At 44.2% G+C, this 19,007-nt stretch overlaps 2 protein-coding genes across 2 annotated transcripts; one reads left to right on the top strand and one right to left on the bottom strand.

The window, feature by feature from the left end:
- Nucleotides 1–8,994: 8,994 nt before the first annotated feature.
- polr1g (RNA polymerase I subunit G) lies at nt 8,995–12,414 on the bottom strand. Its single transcript, XM_037123744.1, has 3 exons — nt 12,187–12,414; nt 11,565–11,709; nt 8,995–10,410 (listed from the first exon to the last, which is right to left on the bottom strand). The coding sequence occupies exons 1-3, from the start codon at nt 12,269–12,271 to the stop codon at nt 9,603–9,605; spliced, it is 1,038 nt and encodes a 345-aa protein (XP_036979639.1). The 5' UTR covers nt 12,272–12,414; the 3' UTR covers nt 8,995–9,602.
- Nucleotides 12,415–12,507: 93 nt separating this feature from the next.
- On the top strand, nt 12,508–17,278 carry irf2bp1 (interferon regulatory factor 2 binding protein 1). Its single transcript, XM_037123731.1, has 3 exons — nt 12,508–13,826; nt 14,093–14,438; nt 14,551–17,278. The coding sequence occupies exons 1-2, from the start codon at nt 12,811–12,813 to the stop codon at nt 14,397–14,399; spliced, it is 1,323 nt and encodes a 440-aa protein (XP_036979626.1). The 5' UTR covers nt 12,508–12,810; the 3' UTR covers nt 14,400–14,438; nt 14,551–17,278.
- The last annotated feature ends 1,729 nt before the right edge of the window (nt 17,279–19,007 follow it).

Raw genomic sequence — 19,007 nt, 5'->3', positions numbered from 1 at the left:
ATGATGGGTTGGAGTGTTTCTGATATTTTAACAGGCTCAACAAATGATTTAATACAAGATTGTCAATATTTGCCTGTAGAGTTCACGTTGCTGCTCTGTTCCACACCTGTACAACAGCTTCTTCTTCTTCTTCTTCTTCTTCTCTGGTCCCATGTGGTTGGAATCTGTGTTTGTCTCTGCAGAGGTGGTGGGTGGGTTGTACCAGCAGCAGCAGCTCAGTGCCATATCACTGCCACACAATGTGGAGAGCAAGGTGGGAGGGAGGGTATGAAGACAGAACGAGAGAGACATATGAAAATAGACGGGAGGGAGGCAGGGAGGGAGGGAGGGAGGGGAATATGGGAAGAGGGGGAGGAATTGGAAAACAGGGATGGAGGCTGATTAGGGGGGAGGAAGAGAAGAGCGAGAGATGCGTCATACCAAAACATTAGTATGCAATCAAGTTGCTGGTGCGGTACGGATCGTCGTTGTCTGTCGACGGCTGCTGCAGCCTTTTCAAATCTACACTGCAATGTCACACACACACACACACACAGTGTTGATCGGTGACACCACACAAACAACAGCACTTCTACTCCCTCCATTGTCTGAGAGGAAATAAAGGGAAAGAAAAGAATTACCATTTCCATGTCAGTTTGTGCAGAAGAGCTTCATATATCCTGTTATTGATCCGTGTCACACTTTCACAGGGGCTTATTAGAGGGAGCCACAACACACACACACACACACACACACACACACACACAGGGAGTAGAGAGCAGTGGATACACTCATCAGTATGGACTCTGTGTTCTCGTACAATAGAATTATTTAATTAGGAAGGAGGGAAGAGAAGACTAAAGATTGAGTCATGTAAAGGAATGACAGATAGATAGATAGATAGATAGATAGATAGATAGATAGATAGATAGATAGATAGATAGATAGATAGATAGATAGATAGATAGATAGATAGATTTTGAAAGTATTAAGTTTTTCAAAATAAAAGCAAAGCATCTGTATAAAACTCTAATGTGGCCTCTGGCTCAGTCGAAGGAGAAAGTATGAGGGATTAGAGGGAATTTATTTATTACTTGGTTAATTAGTTTTCCAGTAGCGCTGCCAGAAACAGAAGCTGTCGAGGTGTTTGTTAATAAATAGAAGTAAAATGTTTGTTTTTTTTCTTTAAAAAAATGAGCAGAACATGAAACTGAGCAGCAGCAGCAGCAGCAGCAGCAGAGTTTCTGTTTCTCTGCGGCAGATTTTAGGCTCGAGCCCTTTGTGATGTTTGTTCTTTCAACAGCATGTATGAAGAGTGTGTGTGTGTGTGTGTGTGTGTGTGTGTGTGTGTGTGTGTGTGTGTGTGTGTGTGTGTGTGTGTTCATGTGCGTTTGGATGGGGGAGGGAAGGGGGACTCTAAGACATTGATGAGCTGCACCCCTCCTCTCTCTTTTTCTCTCTCTCTCTCAGTCTCTCTCTCTCTCTCTCCATCGCCGTGGTCCTTGGCAGGTCCACGTTGCCATGGTAACGCTCACATTGCCGCAGGCTGGCTGAAGCGAGGCGCGCTGGTTGAAAAAGAAAGCAGGAGAGGGGAGGAGAGAGAGAGCGAGCAAGAGAGAGAGAGAGAGAGAGATCACTGCAGAGGGAGGGGAGGGCAGGCGAGAATTGGTTCTCCAATTCATTACCCCTACAACACCCCCACCTCCACCTCCTCCTCCTCCTCCTCCTCCTCCTCCACCTCCCCCAGCTCCCCCAGCTCCCCCACGCCAACCCCCGTCTCTCTCTCTCCCTCCCCCCCCAAATCTTATCATTGGCATCGGCTCGGCTGGGCCGTGGAAAGGCCTCCGCTCTGCTCAGTAGTCTGAACACGTTGGATCCAAACTTAAGACTGCATTTATTATTCATCCTCCTCCTCGGCAGACAGCACCGCAGCCCAACACACACACACACACACACACACACACACACACACACACACACACACACCATTACACAGAGCGGTATATTGCATCAATCTATTACCCGCAAACTGTCTAATGCATTACAGTGGAGACGTGAGCAGGTGTAAGTTTACTGTCTGTAGATGGAGGTGAAGTGACTAACAGGAAGTAAAGACGCCTCGCTGCCTCCTCGGCTCATATTTGACCCCTGTGACCTTCCAGCCGAGCCTCGGAGCACCTGATTACTCATGAGTACATACTGAGGTGATGAAGTTTCTGTAAAACTTTGTCAGGATCAGGAAATCTGACAGTTCACAGCCTTCCACGCAGAATAAAGTTTCTTCACTCTGATCTGTGAGCTTTAACGTTTTGGCTGAAAAAGCAGAAACCAATCATCCGGTTTACAGTTGAGGGCCTTTCAGTCGACGACACCTCCGAATGTTCATCATCATGTAATAATATGAAAAGCTCCTTGAAGTGAATTCAAAACGAGTTCTCGCTGTGCTTTTTTGTAATCACATTCTCATCCAGAAGCAGGAAATTACTCATGTTTTTTGATTAAAATAAGGACTATGTTTAATAAAAACAGAAATTATTTCCCAGAACATTTCTAAGTCGTTCAGTCAAATGTCACTCTGTGCTTCTCCAACAGGAACCTGCCTGACTGCCTGAGCTGAGGTTCGACCTCATGACCTCTCAGCTGCTACAGTGAACAGGGACTGCGGTGCATTCAAGGGGACGCGTTCAGTCCGAGTTGCTAAGATACAGTATGGCTGAGCAGGTCTGAATCCACCGTGAACCTGAACAATCACAGCCTGCGCTACTATTCTGTTTCTTCTTTCTCTTTCATGTGATTTAAATTAAACAATCCAGAATAATGAATCTTTCTATGAAAGAATAATGCAAAGACTGCAGCCGCTTCAGGCTGCTCATGTTAAATGTATAAGTATGTTCACAGTGGAACGATGATGGGAGTAATTCCCCCGAGAGGAGCAGCGTCACTGCACCTGTAGTACGACGTTATTGTTGTGTGTCCTCCGCTGCGTCCCCACAGAGGACGCATCCAGAATAATGATGCCATCACAGCGCCAGCAGCAGCAGAATGGAGCCTTTCACAATCCACTTTAAGATATATGACATTCCTGCATTAAAAATGTCTAAAACCAGCCAGACCTTTAGTGTGCATCTTCGTCAGGTTCTGTCTTTTACAAATGTTATTCTATTCAAGCTAACAGTGTGTTTCATGAATCAAACACTCAAACGTCACGTCGTCTGTGAACATTTCTGCCTCAGTCGTGTCATTTACACATTCAGCTGCAGTGCTCGTTGTTTAACAGTGGAAACAACAACTCCCATGATGCCGTGCTACTTGTGTCTCTTGCTTTGTTTTGACTGAGAGACCCCCAGTGGAAGAATTTACATGCTGTGTGTTTAATGATTGATGAAGGCATGTATTGTCATTTAAAGCGTGAGACAGGATAACATAATTAAATGCATTATTTTTATGTATAAATCTTATGAGCACTTGAATAAACATGTTATTTTTATGTGGATGTTCTCCTTAACTTTACATGTAACAACTGAACAAACACGCACAGTTTATGTAAACTTCTGCATGAATTTAAATTAAGCAGAACAACATATTTAGTTTATTCACATTGACTCAACGTGATGAAGAAACTTTGCATTAAATGTGACACTTCACACTGTTTTATAATTAGTGGGAAGATTTACTTGTAATCAAAATACTTGAAGTCAAGGTTTCAATTTCGACAGTTTTTCACATCTCAGTTGATCCAATATTATAATTTTATTTAAAACTAAAGCGTAAGGAAACACTCGGACACGCCGGTGTCACAAAGTTCTGTCCCGTCACTGATGAAGAGTTTGATTGTGCTCGAGCTCCCACGTCTTCTTGCACTTGTCAGATTTACTCACCTGTGATGGTGAGAAACAGATGGAAGAGTAACTAACGTGAGCAGGGTTACAAACACAAGCTGTTGAAGTTCAGCCTGTTAATATTACGATTCCAGTGTATTGCCTCACCGCCTGCAATGCTGACAGTCAACAGCACTCAGGGTTAATTCATCCCTGTTGGCTGGACCTCAGCGAGCCTCATTGAACGTATCTCTTTAGCCCCCAAATCAACTTTTACCCAATATAAATGTATTTTATTCCAAAAGCAGAATGCACAATTAATTTCATCGTGTTCACATGTTGTGGATGTTTAGCCCGTACAGCTCGTCCTCTGACCCAGCAGCTGGGTGAGAGAAGAGTCGGCCATCACCAGTGACGTCTGCTTCCTCTCTGCTGTGGAGAGTTTACCTGTTTGCTTACACGCTTCACCTGAAGACGGAGCGTCCACAGCTGCAGGTGTGACTTCATGTGAGGTGACACTGCAGTGAAGAGCTGGAGGGGAGATCCCGGTGTGAGAGTGAGCGATGGAGGTTCACCTGACGCGATCAGGCCACAAGTGCTGCATTCAGGGTCTGATGTTTCAGGCAGGGTAGTCAGGCACAGCAACTGTATGTGAAACATTCATAAAACAGTGTGTGAGGAAACTGGAATGAGCAGACAGGTAAACACGTTCACACCTGCAGGCTGTAAAGGGTCAGAGAAAAAGTTCACCCAAAAATGAAAATCCAGTCATTACTCACCTCCATTTCTGGATCTTTACAGCAGAACAGCACTGTAGTGTTCTGCTAAACAACTACAGCAGCTGAGTAAAAAAACAAAACAACAACAGACAAAGAAACAGGAAACATAGAAATCTCCAAACTGATGTGACATGACGTTACTGACACATTTATATGATGTGAAATCTTCACTGTAGCTGCCGAGCTAAAAGCGTTGGCACATATCCCGTCTGAAGGTCCATCTAAGGTGCAAATAACATCCTTTCAAATCAATCTGGGATCAGCTGGAGATATAAAGAGCTGTATAGGATCATTTATTTACTATTTTTTTTTTAAAATGAGTCCCCTGCTACTTCTACACAGTTTTCCTGGGCAGCTCAAGAAATGTTTTGTGGACCATGAAACTTCACGCTCTGTCAGCAGGGGGTCGAGGAGATAATGGCTGAATCTTATTTTTTGGGTGAACCTTTTCTTTCAGTTTCCAGCTTCCTTGTTCGGGAGGCAGACTTACTCGAACACTTTCCCCCCCTCGCTCATACTGCTCCCAGCAGGTGTGTGAATATGACCCACTGGTCTTGTTTCTCTACAAAGAACCCAATTATTTTTTTGTCCCCTGGAAACAAATGAAGTGAAGAAGGTGTAGGTGGTGACTTCGTCAGACAGAGACAGGAACACACTGTGAAGGACGGCGACGGCTGTGAGAGTATATTGAAGGTTTTCTTGTCTCCATCGCCCTGATTTTGTTTAAAGATTAAATCTGGTTCATAGTAAAGAGAGCGAGACAGAGAGAGAGAGAGAGAGAGAGAGAGAGAGAGAGAGAGAGAGAGAGAGAGAGAGAGAGAGAGAGAGAGAGAGAGAGAGAGAGAGAGAGAGAGAGAGAGACTGGTGATGCAACCACAATGAAAGATTCAGAAACAGCAGCACAAACTGTATAAATGTTCGTGCTTTGTTCAGCTGTACGGTTCTCTCCAGGAGCCATAAGTGGCTTCATCGCCTCAGACTGTATAATGGACGTCATATCACCCACAGGGAGTTGATAGGATTGTTAATGAACACCAGTTTCTTAGTTACGACTTAAGTTAAGGTTCATATTTGAAATGTGACTTCTACAGTGGCATCCTCAGAATGGATTTTAACTACTAAGTCTCTTTAGACTAAACTCAAAACATCAGGTAATATCACTGGACATATCTGACTGATCTCAGACCAGAGGCAGAGCGCTGTGTCCAAGCTTTGTCAGCATCGTAACTCTGACTAGCTGTCGATAAAGGTTGACACAGGCACAGCGGCTGCAGCGGCTCAAAGTATCCGTCTGCTTTAACTGAATGTCCAAAGCAAACAGACCGGTAACAACGAAATGTGTGTGTTCAGTAGAAACATGTCTTTTGTGTGAACTACTTATTGGAGGTCAGCCGCTAATAACAGACTCAGATTCTCTCTCTCACACACACACACACACACACACACACACACTCTCTGTATGACTACCTGCACCAATATAGACAAAGACAAGTCTGCTGAAAATGCTTCAGCTCTGTTATCCAGCAGCTTTCTACACTCACAGAGAAAGTAGAGAAACAAGCAGGGGGGTGAAAATAAGCATCTTCCATCTGTTGTTTCAGTTTTTAACACAATAGGTGAGAAAGAAAACGCTCCACGGCGTCCTGACATTGGAAATATTTACTCCAAGTCCCAGAACCAGACATATGCATATGGGCTCATCTCGAGGAGAATGAGCCAAAAACACACAGAGTGTGTATACAGAGGAGAGTCGTGCAGACTTATAGAACACGGTGTAGTCGGTTATCTGCGCTGGATGTCTGGTTCAAACTGAGTCAGTCACACAAGGCAACAAAAACAATGTGTAACAGGTCCGTGTTCAGTCGAGCTTCTGCAACAACTAAAGCAGTTTCAACTGTGTGTGGATTATGGGTCGGGTCGGGTCTGGAACTGATTTTGAGATGCAGTAAATGCAGGTAATGGACCAGATGTGGACTGGGTTGCTGAACAGGACCAGGTAGAATCTCAAAACTCCAAATAAACTGAAATCAGCAGAGAAATCTGACAGTTTCTTCATTTTCTAGCAAAGATGAGTGTAAATATCAGTCGACTGTTGCATCGCAGCTCTAACAGTTTTCATCCATTTCTGGGATTCAAGATGTTACGATTCTACAGATTATCGGACACAACTGGATCATTTAAAGGTGAACCAAAACTGTGATACTGCTTTCTGTTGACATGAAGTTACTGGTGCAGAGAGAGAATGTTTGTCAGGAGGGAACAGAAATGTTAAAGGAAGCATGTTAGGAAGATTGAGCCGACAGAAAGAAAAAAACATTTTTCATTTCACTGAATTTCATCTCAGGCAGCTGCACGCACGCACGCACACACACACATACACACACACACACATTCAGTTACACAGGCATATGCACCCATCCACTCAAGCCTGCAGACTGTGGCGCTGGAGCACAGACGCTCTCACACACATTCAACATACCTGTGAGGGTCCACAGAAATCTGGCATTAGATGTGACTCACAGGGAAACGCTTGATCCAACATCTGACATCTGGGGCTCTCTGCTGTAATGGCTGCCTGACACACCAAAACAAAAAAAAAAAAAAACTGGACGGCATGATGGTAAGACACGTCCAGCTCAGTGAGTAGAAAACTATTTCAACATGCCCTTTAATTCTGTAAGTGTAAGGTGGTTTTGTTCACTTTGGGTCGAGTTGAACTCAGAGCAGGAGTACAACTGTGAATGCACACGTGACGCTGGATCAATAAAGCTTTGCAGCGTGTGCAGAGGGTTACTACAGATGGTGAGAGAGTGATAGCGCCAGAGGTGCCTGAGCTCATTAAGAAACAGGACCATACTCCGGTGCAGAGCAGGGAGAGGGGAGAGGGGAGGAGTGAAGGGAGGGAGGGAAGGAGGGGAGGATGCAGAGCCTGGATGGAGATTTTTCACCTGAGTGTCACTGAGATCTGATGAATCTCCACCACTGGAAAAAAAAAAAAAAAGAGAGAGAAACATTATAAATCCTTCCTTTGTGTGCGTCTGGACGGCACCACAAGATCTGTGTTACATTAGTGAAAATAAATGGTAGCATGTAAATGATAACCTCAGAGGTGGTTCAGAGGCGGCAGGCTGCTGCTCCACACAGGAAACAGGCTGGACTGTGGCGCCATCTCCCTGTCGCCACCGCTTACTCCTCAGCTGCCTTTAATTGAAAAGAATTTGTTCTGGCGATGGATATGCAAAGATTTATAGACTTGAGATCAACCACGATGGCTTCTCGATGCCAGCGCTCTGTGCCAACATGCAGAATTACTTAAATATGACTTTAAGATGATAGCTGTGAAGGGTTTGCTGCATAGTTGGAGTCGGGGCAGAGTTGAAGAGCCACTGAAAAGATCATAAAGATGATCGTAAAACTCTGCACTGGACCTTTTTAATGGAAGGGTAAAAACACTTCACTTATTTTAATGTGCACAGAAAATGTAAGCTGATCAAAATTTTCTAACTTTTGACTCCAGCAGTGTTCAGGGAGAAACTTCAGTCGCATCAGAAGTGATGACATGAACCGCTGACGTTCACTGGAAGACCAGTTTTGCTCCGATGCGTGAATCAGGACCCATCGACGAATTAATTCCACAATGCAGCATAAACTTAAAGGAAAGATTCACACAAAAAAGGAAAATTCAGTCATTATCTACTTTCCCTCAAGCTGATGGAAAGTCAGGTGAAGGTTTGTAGCTCATAAAACATTTCAAAGCATTCTCTTACACTGAAATAGATGGAGACTTGTTTTAAAACATCTTTGGAAAATGGAAGACAAAATACAAAATGGCTCATATAGATTGGTGGGCATAATCCAAGTCTCCAAAAGCCCCAAGATGATGGAGACTTGGAGAAATCTAAGCAACAGTGAAAGTTTCAACTTGGATGGTTGTAAATATTTTTTTTTTTTTTAAGTACGTTTGGGATCCCAGGGCCTCCAGAGACTTCAGCCCTTCAGTCCCCATCTACCTCAGCTGCCCAGGAGAATGCTGCAACACTGTTTTGCTGTGAAGCTCCAGAAATATTTTGTGGACAACAAAACTTCACCTGACTTTCCATATTAGGCACAAGAGTGAGCAGGTGACTCTTCCTGTCTGTAGAAACGGAGCTTCTGATTCTTCCGACTCTTCCCTCCCTTAGTGACTTAACTTCTACCAAAAACTGTTTATTTCCAGCTCATTAGAAAACTACACTTTGTAAATTGTGCACCCTGCTATTGTTGCACAATTTAAAAAGCGGCGGTTTGAGTTACAGCACGAGTTCAAGTTTCATTCCTGCTGGATGAGATCACCGCTCCAACGAGGCACGAGGGGGAAAATGCTGCGCTGCACTGGAACACTTGCACGGGACCGGCAGCAGGACAAAAATACAAACATGTTGTTTTTGTTTTCAATTCATTTCCTTTAATCACTTTTTGAAGTATATTTTGCGACATGTGTTTTTTCCTGTGGACAAAAAGTTTCTCCATGTGACTCAGATGCTCAAAAAGAAACAACTGAAAACTTGACGTGACAATGAACCATTACTGTGCGTTTAGATCACGTCCGGTTTTCTGAAGCTGCTGCCAAACCAGCGACGTCACCCGCCCGGTTGTGTAGATATGTACACAAACACAGCAACACAGTGGGAGTATAATCCCATAAAAAAAACTACCACAACTTGACAGACACTGGCAGGAAACATAGAAAATCCCTCTTGGTACACTCGTGTTGCTCGTGTCCTCAGAGGCCTGCGGCTGCACAAATTCTCTGTGTGTAAAACTGTCACTCTCTGAGCTCACAGTGATTGGAACATTGGCCTTAAAGACGCCGGGATGAATCCACTTATTAACTTTCTGAATGCCGAGTCCTGCCAAAGCAAGCCTGTCATTATCCAATCTATCTATAATCTGGAGTAAATTAGAAGTGGTAGCTCTCTGACGGTCCACGAGGTCAAAAATGAACAAACAAAACAAAAAAAATCACAAACAACAGAACGACGACTGACTAGTCGTCACCAGTTTTGCTTTTCTTCTTCTTTTTCTTCTTTTTTGCTGAGCCCTCCACCACATCGCCGTACAAAGTGTCAATTGGTTCAGATTTCACCGTCACCTGCTCCACCTTCACCGTCACACTGGGGTCCACGCCCTCCTCCACCTCCTCACGCTCTCTGTCCTTCTTTTTCTTCTTCTTCTTCCTCCTCTCCTCCGAGACGTCCTGGACAGGGAGCTCCATCATCACGTCGTCCTTTGTTTCACTCACAGGCTCCACTTTCACCTCCACCTCCACCGACTCCTCCTCTCGCTCTGTCTTTATCCGCTTTTCTTTCTTTTTCTTCTTCTTTTTCCTCCCTTCCTCCTCCTCCTCCTCTCCTTCTGGCTGCCATGTTTCTTCTGCGAATCGTTTGACCACCACAGGACGGCGAGTCGTCGACGCGGGCCCGAAGGCAGCTCCATCCATCTCACTCTCCGCCACGCAGGTCAGTGTGGCAGTCTTACTGCCGAAGGGGTGGAATCTCTGTTTGAGCCCCGGCGGTATGGAGGGTGCCGGAGCCGCGGGGATGACCTGAGGGGCCTGGTTGGTGCTGCTGTCTCCGTAGTTCTCACAGACATTCAGCAGGCCTGAGAAGGTGGGGCCGAACACAACGCCATCTGACGACTGCTTGTCTCCAGTGAGCAGGCGGAGCTCTGAGGTACCATGGGTGGAGGCCAGGATGCTGTAGATCTGCTGGCCACTCCGAGTCTGGGCTCTGCCTGCAGCTGCAGGAACCTTCAGGGTCTGGAGACCTGAGAGGGGCACCTTGATGCCACTGAAGCTGGAGGGAGGGAGGGAGGAGAGGTGGGGTCAATCACAGAAAGCATGTCAAGAAAAGTTTACACCAAACTACGTCATGTTATCAGACTGCTACTGTATGTGGGGAAGCTTTCTAAAAGCTCAGCATGAAGCCCGTCTCCAGCAGCGCCACCTGCTGGCCCAAACAGACATAAAGTGCTCCAGTGTCACTGCAACCAACACCTACTGTCTATACTATGATACTAATACTGTATCTATTTTAGGAAAAGTTCAGTATCACAGTATTACAATGTTTTTATGAGTGAAGACCCCTAAAGGAATAAAACTAAGAGATGTCTTTGATTAAACAGAATATATTTTAATTTCACTAAATATCATATCCTGTCAGATATGACACTTGGCCTGTAATACATCTTTTTTTAATAACACTAATTTGATAGAATTTAATTGTTTGCAGAAGAAAATGTACACAGTAGGAAAACCTTTCATTTTCAAACCACAGCACACCTTGAGACTGCAATTAGTCTGCAACCCTATTCTAAGATTAATTATTTAGTTTTAAGAAGCTGGAACTAGCAAATGTTTTATATGTTTTTGCTTTAAATTATTACTCAATTATCAAAATACTTAATGATGAATTAAATAATGGCAGCAGCTCTAACTGTCACTAAACTCAAAATGAGTGTGTTTGAGCTCTGCCACGAAAACCACTACAGAGAATATTTGGGTTAAATCTTTAAAAAGAGGAAATGTTGCGTTCATGACATTTAATGCACCATTTCTTATTCAAAAGTCAGTAATATGAGTGAACACAGCCTTACTTGTTCTGGTACAACAACTAGCTTATGATGAATAATGCTAACATTAACCAACTTTAAAAAGACATTACTGTGTAACAGACATTAAGTTTATTGAGTCCACTACTACTGTGGTTCTTTTTAAAATTCACCATTATTCCATCATTGTGACTTTCAGTCATATTGTCTCTGTTCTGTAAACATTATATCAGCTAACTTTAATTTGTTGGGACAATTTATGCAGCCTGTAAATGTGGAGAGAGCATAAAGTGTAACTTTTTGTGATGTGAATCTTTGGAGGAACATCAAAACATGTATCATGTGTAAATTGTTTGACTGTCACAACTGCCTGTAAAGACTTTGTGAAGATCGTACACACCATTCTGGGTCGAAGCTGGCCGGAGCTTTAATGAGCCATAACTCGTTGTGGCTGTTCTTCAGACTCTCTGTGAGCGTGCTGCTGCAGGGTTTGTGGCTGAAAGACACAAAGTCAGCAGGACACTGATACCTGGTGTTCTTCTCACCTGTGGATCCAAACAACATCAGTTAAGTATCACAACATATCAGAAATACACAGAACAGCTGAGTAAGACCAGTGTGTTTTCAGTTTTTATTTACTGTATCATGCCTCTATGTGCATCCTCCATTACTGCAATAGAGTCAGACTGGTTGGATTTTAATATCATCATCTCTCCTTGGCTTTAATACTGGATGACACACCACACACATTGAGTCAGAATTAGATAGTTATACACTTTTTACTCAAGTATGTGTTGGTTTATAACACAAGACAAAACTTTCTTCTCTTTCTATAAGTTAAAATGTAAAAATAAAGGTGTTAATCATGAAGAAAAACAATAAGAAGAAGAATATCTTGCTTGTTTTATATTTCTGAGTGAACTTGGCTTCATGGATCTGGTCTGACTCAACTATCTGTGTGTTAGCAACCCAACAGCAGCTCCGTGTGTCCACTCTGTGTGTGTGTTTGTGTGTGAACTTACCGCTTTCCTTTTTCTTTACAGGTGATTTCTGTGTAGGAGCGTCTGCTTCATCTTCGCTTGATGAAGACGAAACGTCTCTCGGCATATTTACGTTAAAAAAAACAGCCTCAAAGTGCTCAAATTAAAAGTGTTCTCGCTCAAAACGCATGGCTACTATGGAGGACGCACATGTGATGACGTCAATGATCTGCGACCTTTCCATTACTTCACTTCCGTTTTTGGTTTGTAGTTCCAAAACCAGACACGGCGGTCAAGCTCTGCGATGACGCCGATCGGGCGAGAAACTCGAACACCCACAATGCACCTCGAAAGGTTACGTAACGTTCCAGCGTCCGTCTGGGAAGCAGTTGACAGCAGTGAGGAACAGGCCGAAGTGGGTAAACAAAACAAACATAAGACAAAAAAGAGCGAAAACAACTTACAAGTTTGATCTGATTCTATGTGTGTAGAATGTTTAACATGTTTGTAAGGCGGTCTGAAGCCCGTTGAAGCAGAAAGAGTTTCGTAAAGACGGGGCGTGCACCTGTCAAACATAAATAGGTTAACGAGCTAACGTGTGTTAGCACGTTAGCACACTAGCTGGCTCGTTGAACCCGCTCAGGTTAGCTAGCTTGTTAGCCAGCCATGTCGTCCCCTTCCTCCTCCCGGCGCCAGTGGTGCTACCTGTGCGACCTGCCGAAGATGCCCTGGACTGTGGTGTGGGACTTCAGCGAGGTGGTCTGCCGAGGCTGCGTCAACTACGAGGGAGCGAATCAGATTGAATTCCTGATAGCGAGCGCCCGACAGCTGAAACGAACTCACGGGATGCAGGATGGGAACGTCAGGTCACCTGGTCCCTCTCCCAACAAGCACGGAACATCTGGAAGAGGAGAGGCGGCGGCAGACGGAGGCAGGCCGCACAGCGACCGCTTCGAACGGGGAGGAAGAGGAGAAAGTACCGGGTCAGCTATTCGCGTCCCGCCGAACGGATTGCACCGTGACGGGCAGCCGCCTCAAGAAGTGAACCGCCAGAGCCCGAGCGGCAGCCGGAGACCGATGCTGGCTGCTGCCATCCCTCCAAGTCTAGTGACTCAAAGTATAGCAGGGATCCCTCATGGGCTGCTTGCAGGCATGCCGGCGGGTCTTACTGCCAGGACAGCCCCCATGAGCAGCTCCATGATCTTCCCAGGCACGGTGCTGGCCGAGATTAACCGCAGACAGCTGGGGATAGGGATGGGGATAGCCCCCTTCATCACTCCGGAGCTGGAGCGAGAGCTCAGCTCGTCGCAGAACCAGCCCAAGACACAGTCCCAGATCCACACTGCTGTGGCCGGCAGCAGCGCCAGCAAGAGTTCAGGTCTCCCCTCCTCATCCTCGTCCATGGCTGGAGGCGTGAGTCAGACGAGCCCCAAGCCGGCCTCATCTCCAGCCAGGCAGCCGCGCCCCCTCGCCTCCAGATCCGGAGGGGAGCCCCTGGGATCCAGCACCTCAGCGGAGGGGGCCACCGCTGCTGCAGCGTTACCCCACAGTGGAGCTTCTGAGCTGGGATCAGCATCTGCCAGCAACGCCCATTCAACGGGAAACACTCTGTCCTGCACCTTGTGTCATGAGAGGCTCGAAGACACACACTTTGTTCAGTGTCCATCAGTGCCAGGACACAGGTTTGTGTGTTTGCTTCTGTTATGTCTGGAGTTATCTGGTGTCATTTGTTTGAGTAAAGACATTCTTTCTTCAGTTTCAATAAATTAAATATTAATATTTATTGCAGTTCAGTAAAGTAATTTAAGGCTTCACTTCAGACTCTAGTCATTTGCTTGAAGTTACTTTAAAAAATAATGTGTTGGTGATTTTTGTTTTTTATTTTATTTGAATAGTTGCCTCTCTGGAAGTTATAACAACTCGTCTTCTCTACCTCCACCACATTTAGGTTCTGCTTCCCCTGCACCAGAGTGTACATCCAGGGTCGGCGGGGTGACGGAGAGGTGTACTGTCCGAGTGGAGAGCGCTGTCCGCTGGATAACTCTCCCAACAGTCCCCCTTGGGCCTTCATGCAGGGAGAAGTCTCCACCATACTGGGCAATGGTGGAGCAGGAGCTCCATCGGCTGCTGCATCAGGAGCCGGGACCGGACCCGGGCCGGGAGCTGCAGGTGCGTCTGGAGCCGGGAGTGGATCGTCCAGTGGCGCTGGAGCCGGAGGTGGAGACGTCACCGTCAAGAAAGAGAGGGAGACGTGATGGTGACTTCATGGAGACCAGGACCCAACACAGCAACAGGCAGGTCCACAGACAGCTGAGCACCTGGAGTCTGAAGTGTGGCAGCATTTTATAAGATCATTTATTCTGCTTAATTTCATGTTGTTAATTTGTTTACTTTCTGTTGCCACAGAGTTGTATCACACACCAGAAGGAGATGTCTGAACTGGACCGCTGAGAGATCCAGAAGAGAAGTGACACAGTCCAGTAAACCTCCAGTGCACAGGTCTTAACTCCACCCACTCACCACCCGATCCTGTCAACATCATGAGACCATATGTGACATCAGACAGACTACCTTCACACATCGTCATCATTACTATTACTCAACTTTTTTTTTTTTTACGCCAAGTTTGACTTTTGCCCACTTTTGCGTTAATTCCTATACTTATATTACATCACATTCAATCCTTCAGTGCATCCTGTGCATTGTGAGCTCAACCTCACCAGCTGTGGAAAACAAACCTGCCGCCATCCAGCAAACAGCAGAGACATGTGTGAAATAATGGCGCAACTTCCCAACACAGACTGACGTATCAGACCGTACATATAAACACGACCTTCATCGCCTACTGTTGGATTCAGATGTTCGGGGCCAATCAGCAGCTGAACACTGGCTACTTTTTGTAGAGTTAACAATAGTTGTGACCAACTGAAGAAGTCCAGATTAGCACTGCCAGCTAGCTTCTGTTAGCAGCTGGAAATAAATGGGCTTCAGCAACACGTAGACTACAATGATGTGAAAAATGCTGTAATCCATAACAAGTATATGCACCTTAATATAAAAAAACACTGTGCCATCAGGACCACCAAAATGTCTCTATGGCCACACATGTATTAATATGTAATTTGCAATAATAATATTTGCTAATGTTAGCAGACCTGAGGATATCTGTTGTTTTTAAATGACCTTTGCTCAGACTCACAGAAAGTAGCCACAGTTCAGTGTTGTTTGTGACGGTACACCTGATGTTGTGTTAGCACAGGAGAGCACTACGATCCTGCACACCACAAATGCTGAAATAGTGAAACAGTAGCCATGAAATCTTCTTCTTCTTGATGAGCAGACGGTCGGTCGGCCAGCAGGAGGTCAGACAGTTAGAACTGAACCGCCTCGGACAAAGTGACTGTCTCCGTCTGTTCTTCGTCTAAATGAAATATTTGTGCTTTTTACAAATATAATTAATTAAAAACTGACATGAAATTGACAGTTATGATGTTAAACTGTACCTTAAATTTAAAATACAGATTTTTTTTTTATCGTTTTGTAATTGAATTCACGTCCTGGCCAGATCGATAAGTTGTCAACTATGAAATTAATCGCCAAACATTTTGACAATTGATTGATCGGTTTGAGTTGTTGCTTATGTTCTGGTTTCTTTCCTCCTTTATGACAGTAAACTGAATTTCTTTGGGTTGTGGACAAAACAAGACATCTGAGGACGTCATCTTGGGCTTCTGGGAAACACTGATATTTTGTAGACCAAACAGTTAATCGAGTAAACGATCGACAGATTTATCTAAATGAAGATTGTTAGTTGCAGCCCTAGTCCTGGTACACAATCGTGTTTGTTTTTGGGTTTTTTTTCAACCAATATGAGTTTAGGACAGAATGCCAGTAGTGACAAGTCTCTGAGTTTAAATAAAGTTGACTTTGACTCAGAGAAAAGAGAATGTTTGCTGTGTAGAAACGAGTTAATCTGTCGACCAGCCGCAGACGCTCCGTGTCTGACTGTATTTAAATGTTGCTTTCATACAAGATCCAGCCCAGCCTACGCTTTACCCCGAATGTATATGAAAAGATATCTATTGATAGGCCTAGGACTATATTTTATACTAGAATGTTCAATGTTATATACTCCATAGATCTATAATAGTACGTACGTGCAATCCTTCGTCATAGTATATGCAACAGTTTAAAAAACGATTGCTCATCATTTCTCAAACCTTTTTGTTTCTTAAAGCGAGAATCCACCAAAAAGCAAAAAACGTTCTCCCGACCCTGAAAGGTTTAATATTATTAATGCGTCTCACAAAAAGTAGAGACAATTCAAACTTCATATCATGTGACACTTTTACAAGTTTAATGTTTGGTTTCGAAATTGATTTAAAGAAAAGCGACCTCGCTTGTCTGAGAGCAGGGAGGCAATTTTACTAAATTGAACAATCCAACGTGATGATAAGTGAGTTTTTTTGGTGCATTCTCTCTTTCCGTGCAGTTTGTACTCATCAGTACTGAAGCACAGACAAACCAAAGGTAACTTTATGCCCAAACTGATGTTTCTGGATGTAAATGTTTTATGGAAAAAACATATAAATTGCTATATTTCTTGGCCGGGTCTCAGCTGGTTCTCTTCATCAAGCCGTTACAGTTTACAGGCCCGTGTGGTCGACTGTACGATACGTAAAGATCGGCTCATTCAGGCCGTCTGTGCTGAGACAACAGACCACAGATCAGCTCTGTTGAAGAGAAATCTCTCTGAAGAAGTGGAATTTGAGTTGAATATGCACTGATATATCATGCAATCCCTTGTTAAGTGCCTTTTTAAAATGTTTACCGTCTGTCCGTGTGTCTGGGAACCTCAGGGGAAGTCGGAGTGCAATGGCTTTTTTTATTGTCTAGTCAAAGATTAACCTGAATCTGTTTCCCTTCAGTCGCCATCAGACGGCTCGTTTGCTTTTATCTGAAGCCTTTGTAAAGTCAGCCGGCCATTCGTTGTTTGAGTTCTGTCTCTCCTCACCTCTCTGTCTCTCTCTCTCCCTCTGTGTTGAGTTTCTTCTCATTCATGTGTCATTTTTAGATCTGCTGGTTTTCTCGCAGCTTCATGTACAAAATAGAAATAAAGGGGATGGAAACTTGTCATTGTTGTTTTATTTCTTGAGTTAAAACACTTTGATTAACGAGTCACTCTCAGTATAATGTGTCTAAGACTTCCTGATTTAAGGTATCATATTGATTATGTTAAAAAAGTAACAACAGTACAGTATATATTTTATACTTCATTACACCTCCTCTTCACAACATGTCAGAGGGAAACTGCTGCTGCTCCACATTCATCTGACAGCTTCAGTTACTCGTCACTTTCAAAAAAAAGTTTTTACACAATGGATTAGAGTACAGAACCTTGTTCATGAAGATTGAACAACTATTTTAGCTTCTGGTGTCTCAGAAACAGCAGCGTGAAAACGTGTTGTCAGAAATATTCAGACCTGAACCCTGAACGTTACTGATGCTGACGGTGCTTCCTCGCTGTCTGTTCGCTTAAGAAACAGGAGAATATTGTCAACACATGAAGGAAACTTCATCCCACAGTTCATCACAGCGAACATCAACGTGTGGAGATGCTCTGTGTTCAGGAAGGAGACGTGACTCTATAATCTGAAGAGCAGCTGAAGCAGTCTGATGTAGTAAAAGTAAATTTGTCTCAGATGTGGTGAAAAAGACGGATGAGGATGTGTAGAACAGAAATACTGGAGTAAAATCCAGGCTCTGCTGCTTTATAACAACCGTCATTCATACATTGATTTTTTATTTTTATTTAATTCACCTTCAGTTACGAGTATTTTCACTATTAACAAACTATAAACTGATGTTTATAATATTTAAAGACTGTATTTTATCTTATGGAAACTCTTCTGTCTGTTAGTGGCCACCAGATGGCGCTGTGCACCTGTGTGTCCTCCACAGTGAGGATTACACTCTTCATCACCTGTAATCAGATTACAGCCTGCAGAGTCCTTCACGCTTTAAAACTTCAACAGTCTCAACTGCAGGAGGACATATTTTATTTCTCAGAGGCGGCTGATTAACTTACTGATGAAGCTGCTGCTTTATATCATGAGGAAGAGCAGAGGGAGGAGGAGGAGGAGGAGGAGGAGGAGGGGGCGTCTCGTTCCTCCTCCCCACCGTCCCGGCAGGCCGATGTGTCGCTTCCTCCATTAGTGTCCGCTCATTACAGCCATTGTTAAACCAATTATAGAGGTGTTAATGGACGGTGGAGGGCCTGCTGGAGAGAAAAGCGGCCCGCAGAGAGAGGATGTGACTAAATGTGTGTTGGGGAGAAAGATGGGACCTTAAAGGAGCATTACACCGATCAAAGATGCGTATTAAGAAGACGCAGGCTGGAGGCTCGGCGCGTCATGGCCAAAAAATCCAGAGCTCGTCACGGAGCTCGGACAGCAACCAGCGTGTGAGATGAATTAATACAGCAGCTTCAGGAGGCAGAAGAAACCAAGTGTCAAAACAACATCGATTACTGATTTATTGGAGATGAATTTTGTGGTTGTTTGATGTTGTTTAAAGCATCATGAATGTGCAGTCTGACCCTCAGCTCTCCACTGACAAACACAGAAACAAATATACATAAAACCATCAAAGTTACTGATGGAACGAAAAGCAAAGTCCTGACTGCAGACACGGGAAGCGTCTTTTTATTAATCCTCTTTAATTTATACAAATTAAACTCTCTGGAGGAGGTTTTGGAGGTTAAGACCTCTCGGTTCCCCTACTGTGTGTCATACTTGAGTAAAATTAACGATATCGTGGTGAAACATTACTAAAGTGTGAAAGTATCTGATATCAGAGAGTCA

The sequence above is a fragment of the Acanthopagrus latus genome, chromosome 2 (assembly GCF_904848185.1).
Source record: "Acanthopagrus latus isolate v.2019 chromosome 2, fAcaLat1.1, whole genome shotgun sequence".
In the NCBI taxonomy this organism is placed as follows: domain Eukaryota; kingdom Metazoa; phylum Chordata; class Actinopteri; order Spariformes; family Sparidae; genus Acanthopagrus; species Acanthopagrus latus.
This window is presented reverse-complemented; position numbering and strand designations above follow the sequence as displayed.

Excerpts from the sequence above, each read along its gene's own strand:
- polr1g (XM_037123744.1), bottom strand. The coding sequence starts at position 12,271 with ATGCCGAGAGACGTTTCGTCTTCATCAAGCGAAGATGAAGCAGACGCT. Across the intron at positions 11,710-12,186 it reads TGTAAAGAAAAAGGAAAGCG|GTGAGAAGAACACCAGGTAT; the intron begins GTAAGTTCACAC and ends TTGGATCCACAG. Across the intron at positions 10,411-11,564 it reads GCCAGCTTCGACCCAGAATG|CTTCAGTGGCATCAAGGTGC; the intron begins GTGTGTACGATC and ends CCCTCCCTCCAG.
- irf2bp1 (XM_037123731.1), top strand. The coding sequence starts at position 12,811 with ATGTCGTCCCCTTCCTCCTCCCGGCGCCAGTGGTGCTACCTGTGCGAC. Across the intron at positions 13,827-14,092 it reads CCATCAGTGCCAGGACACAG|GTTCTGCTTCCCCTGCACCA; the intron begins GTTTGTGTGTTT and ends CACCACATTTAG.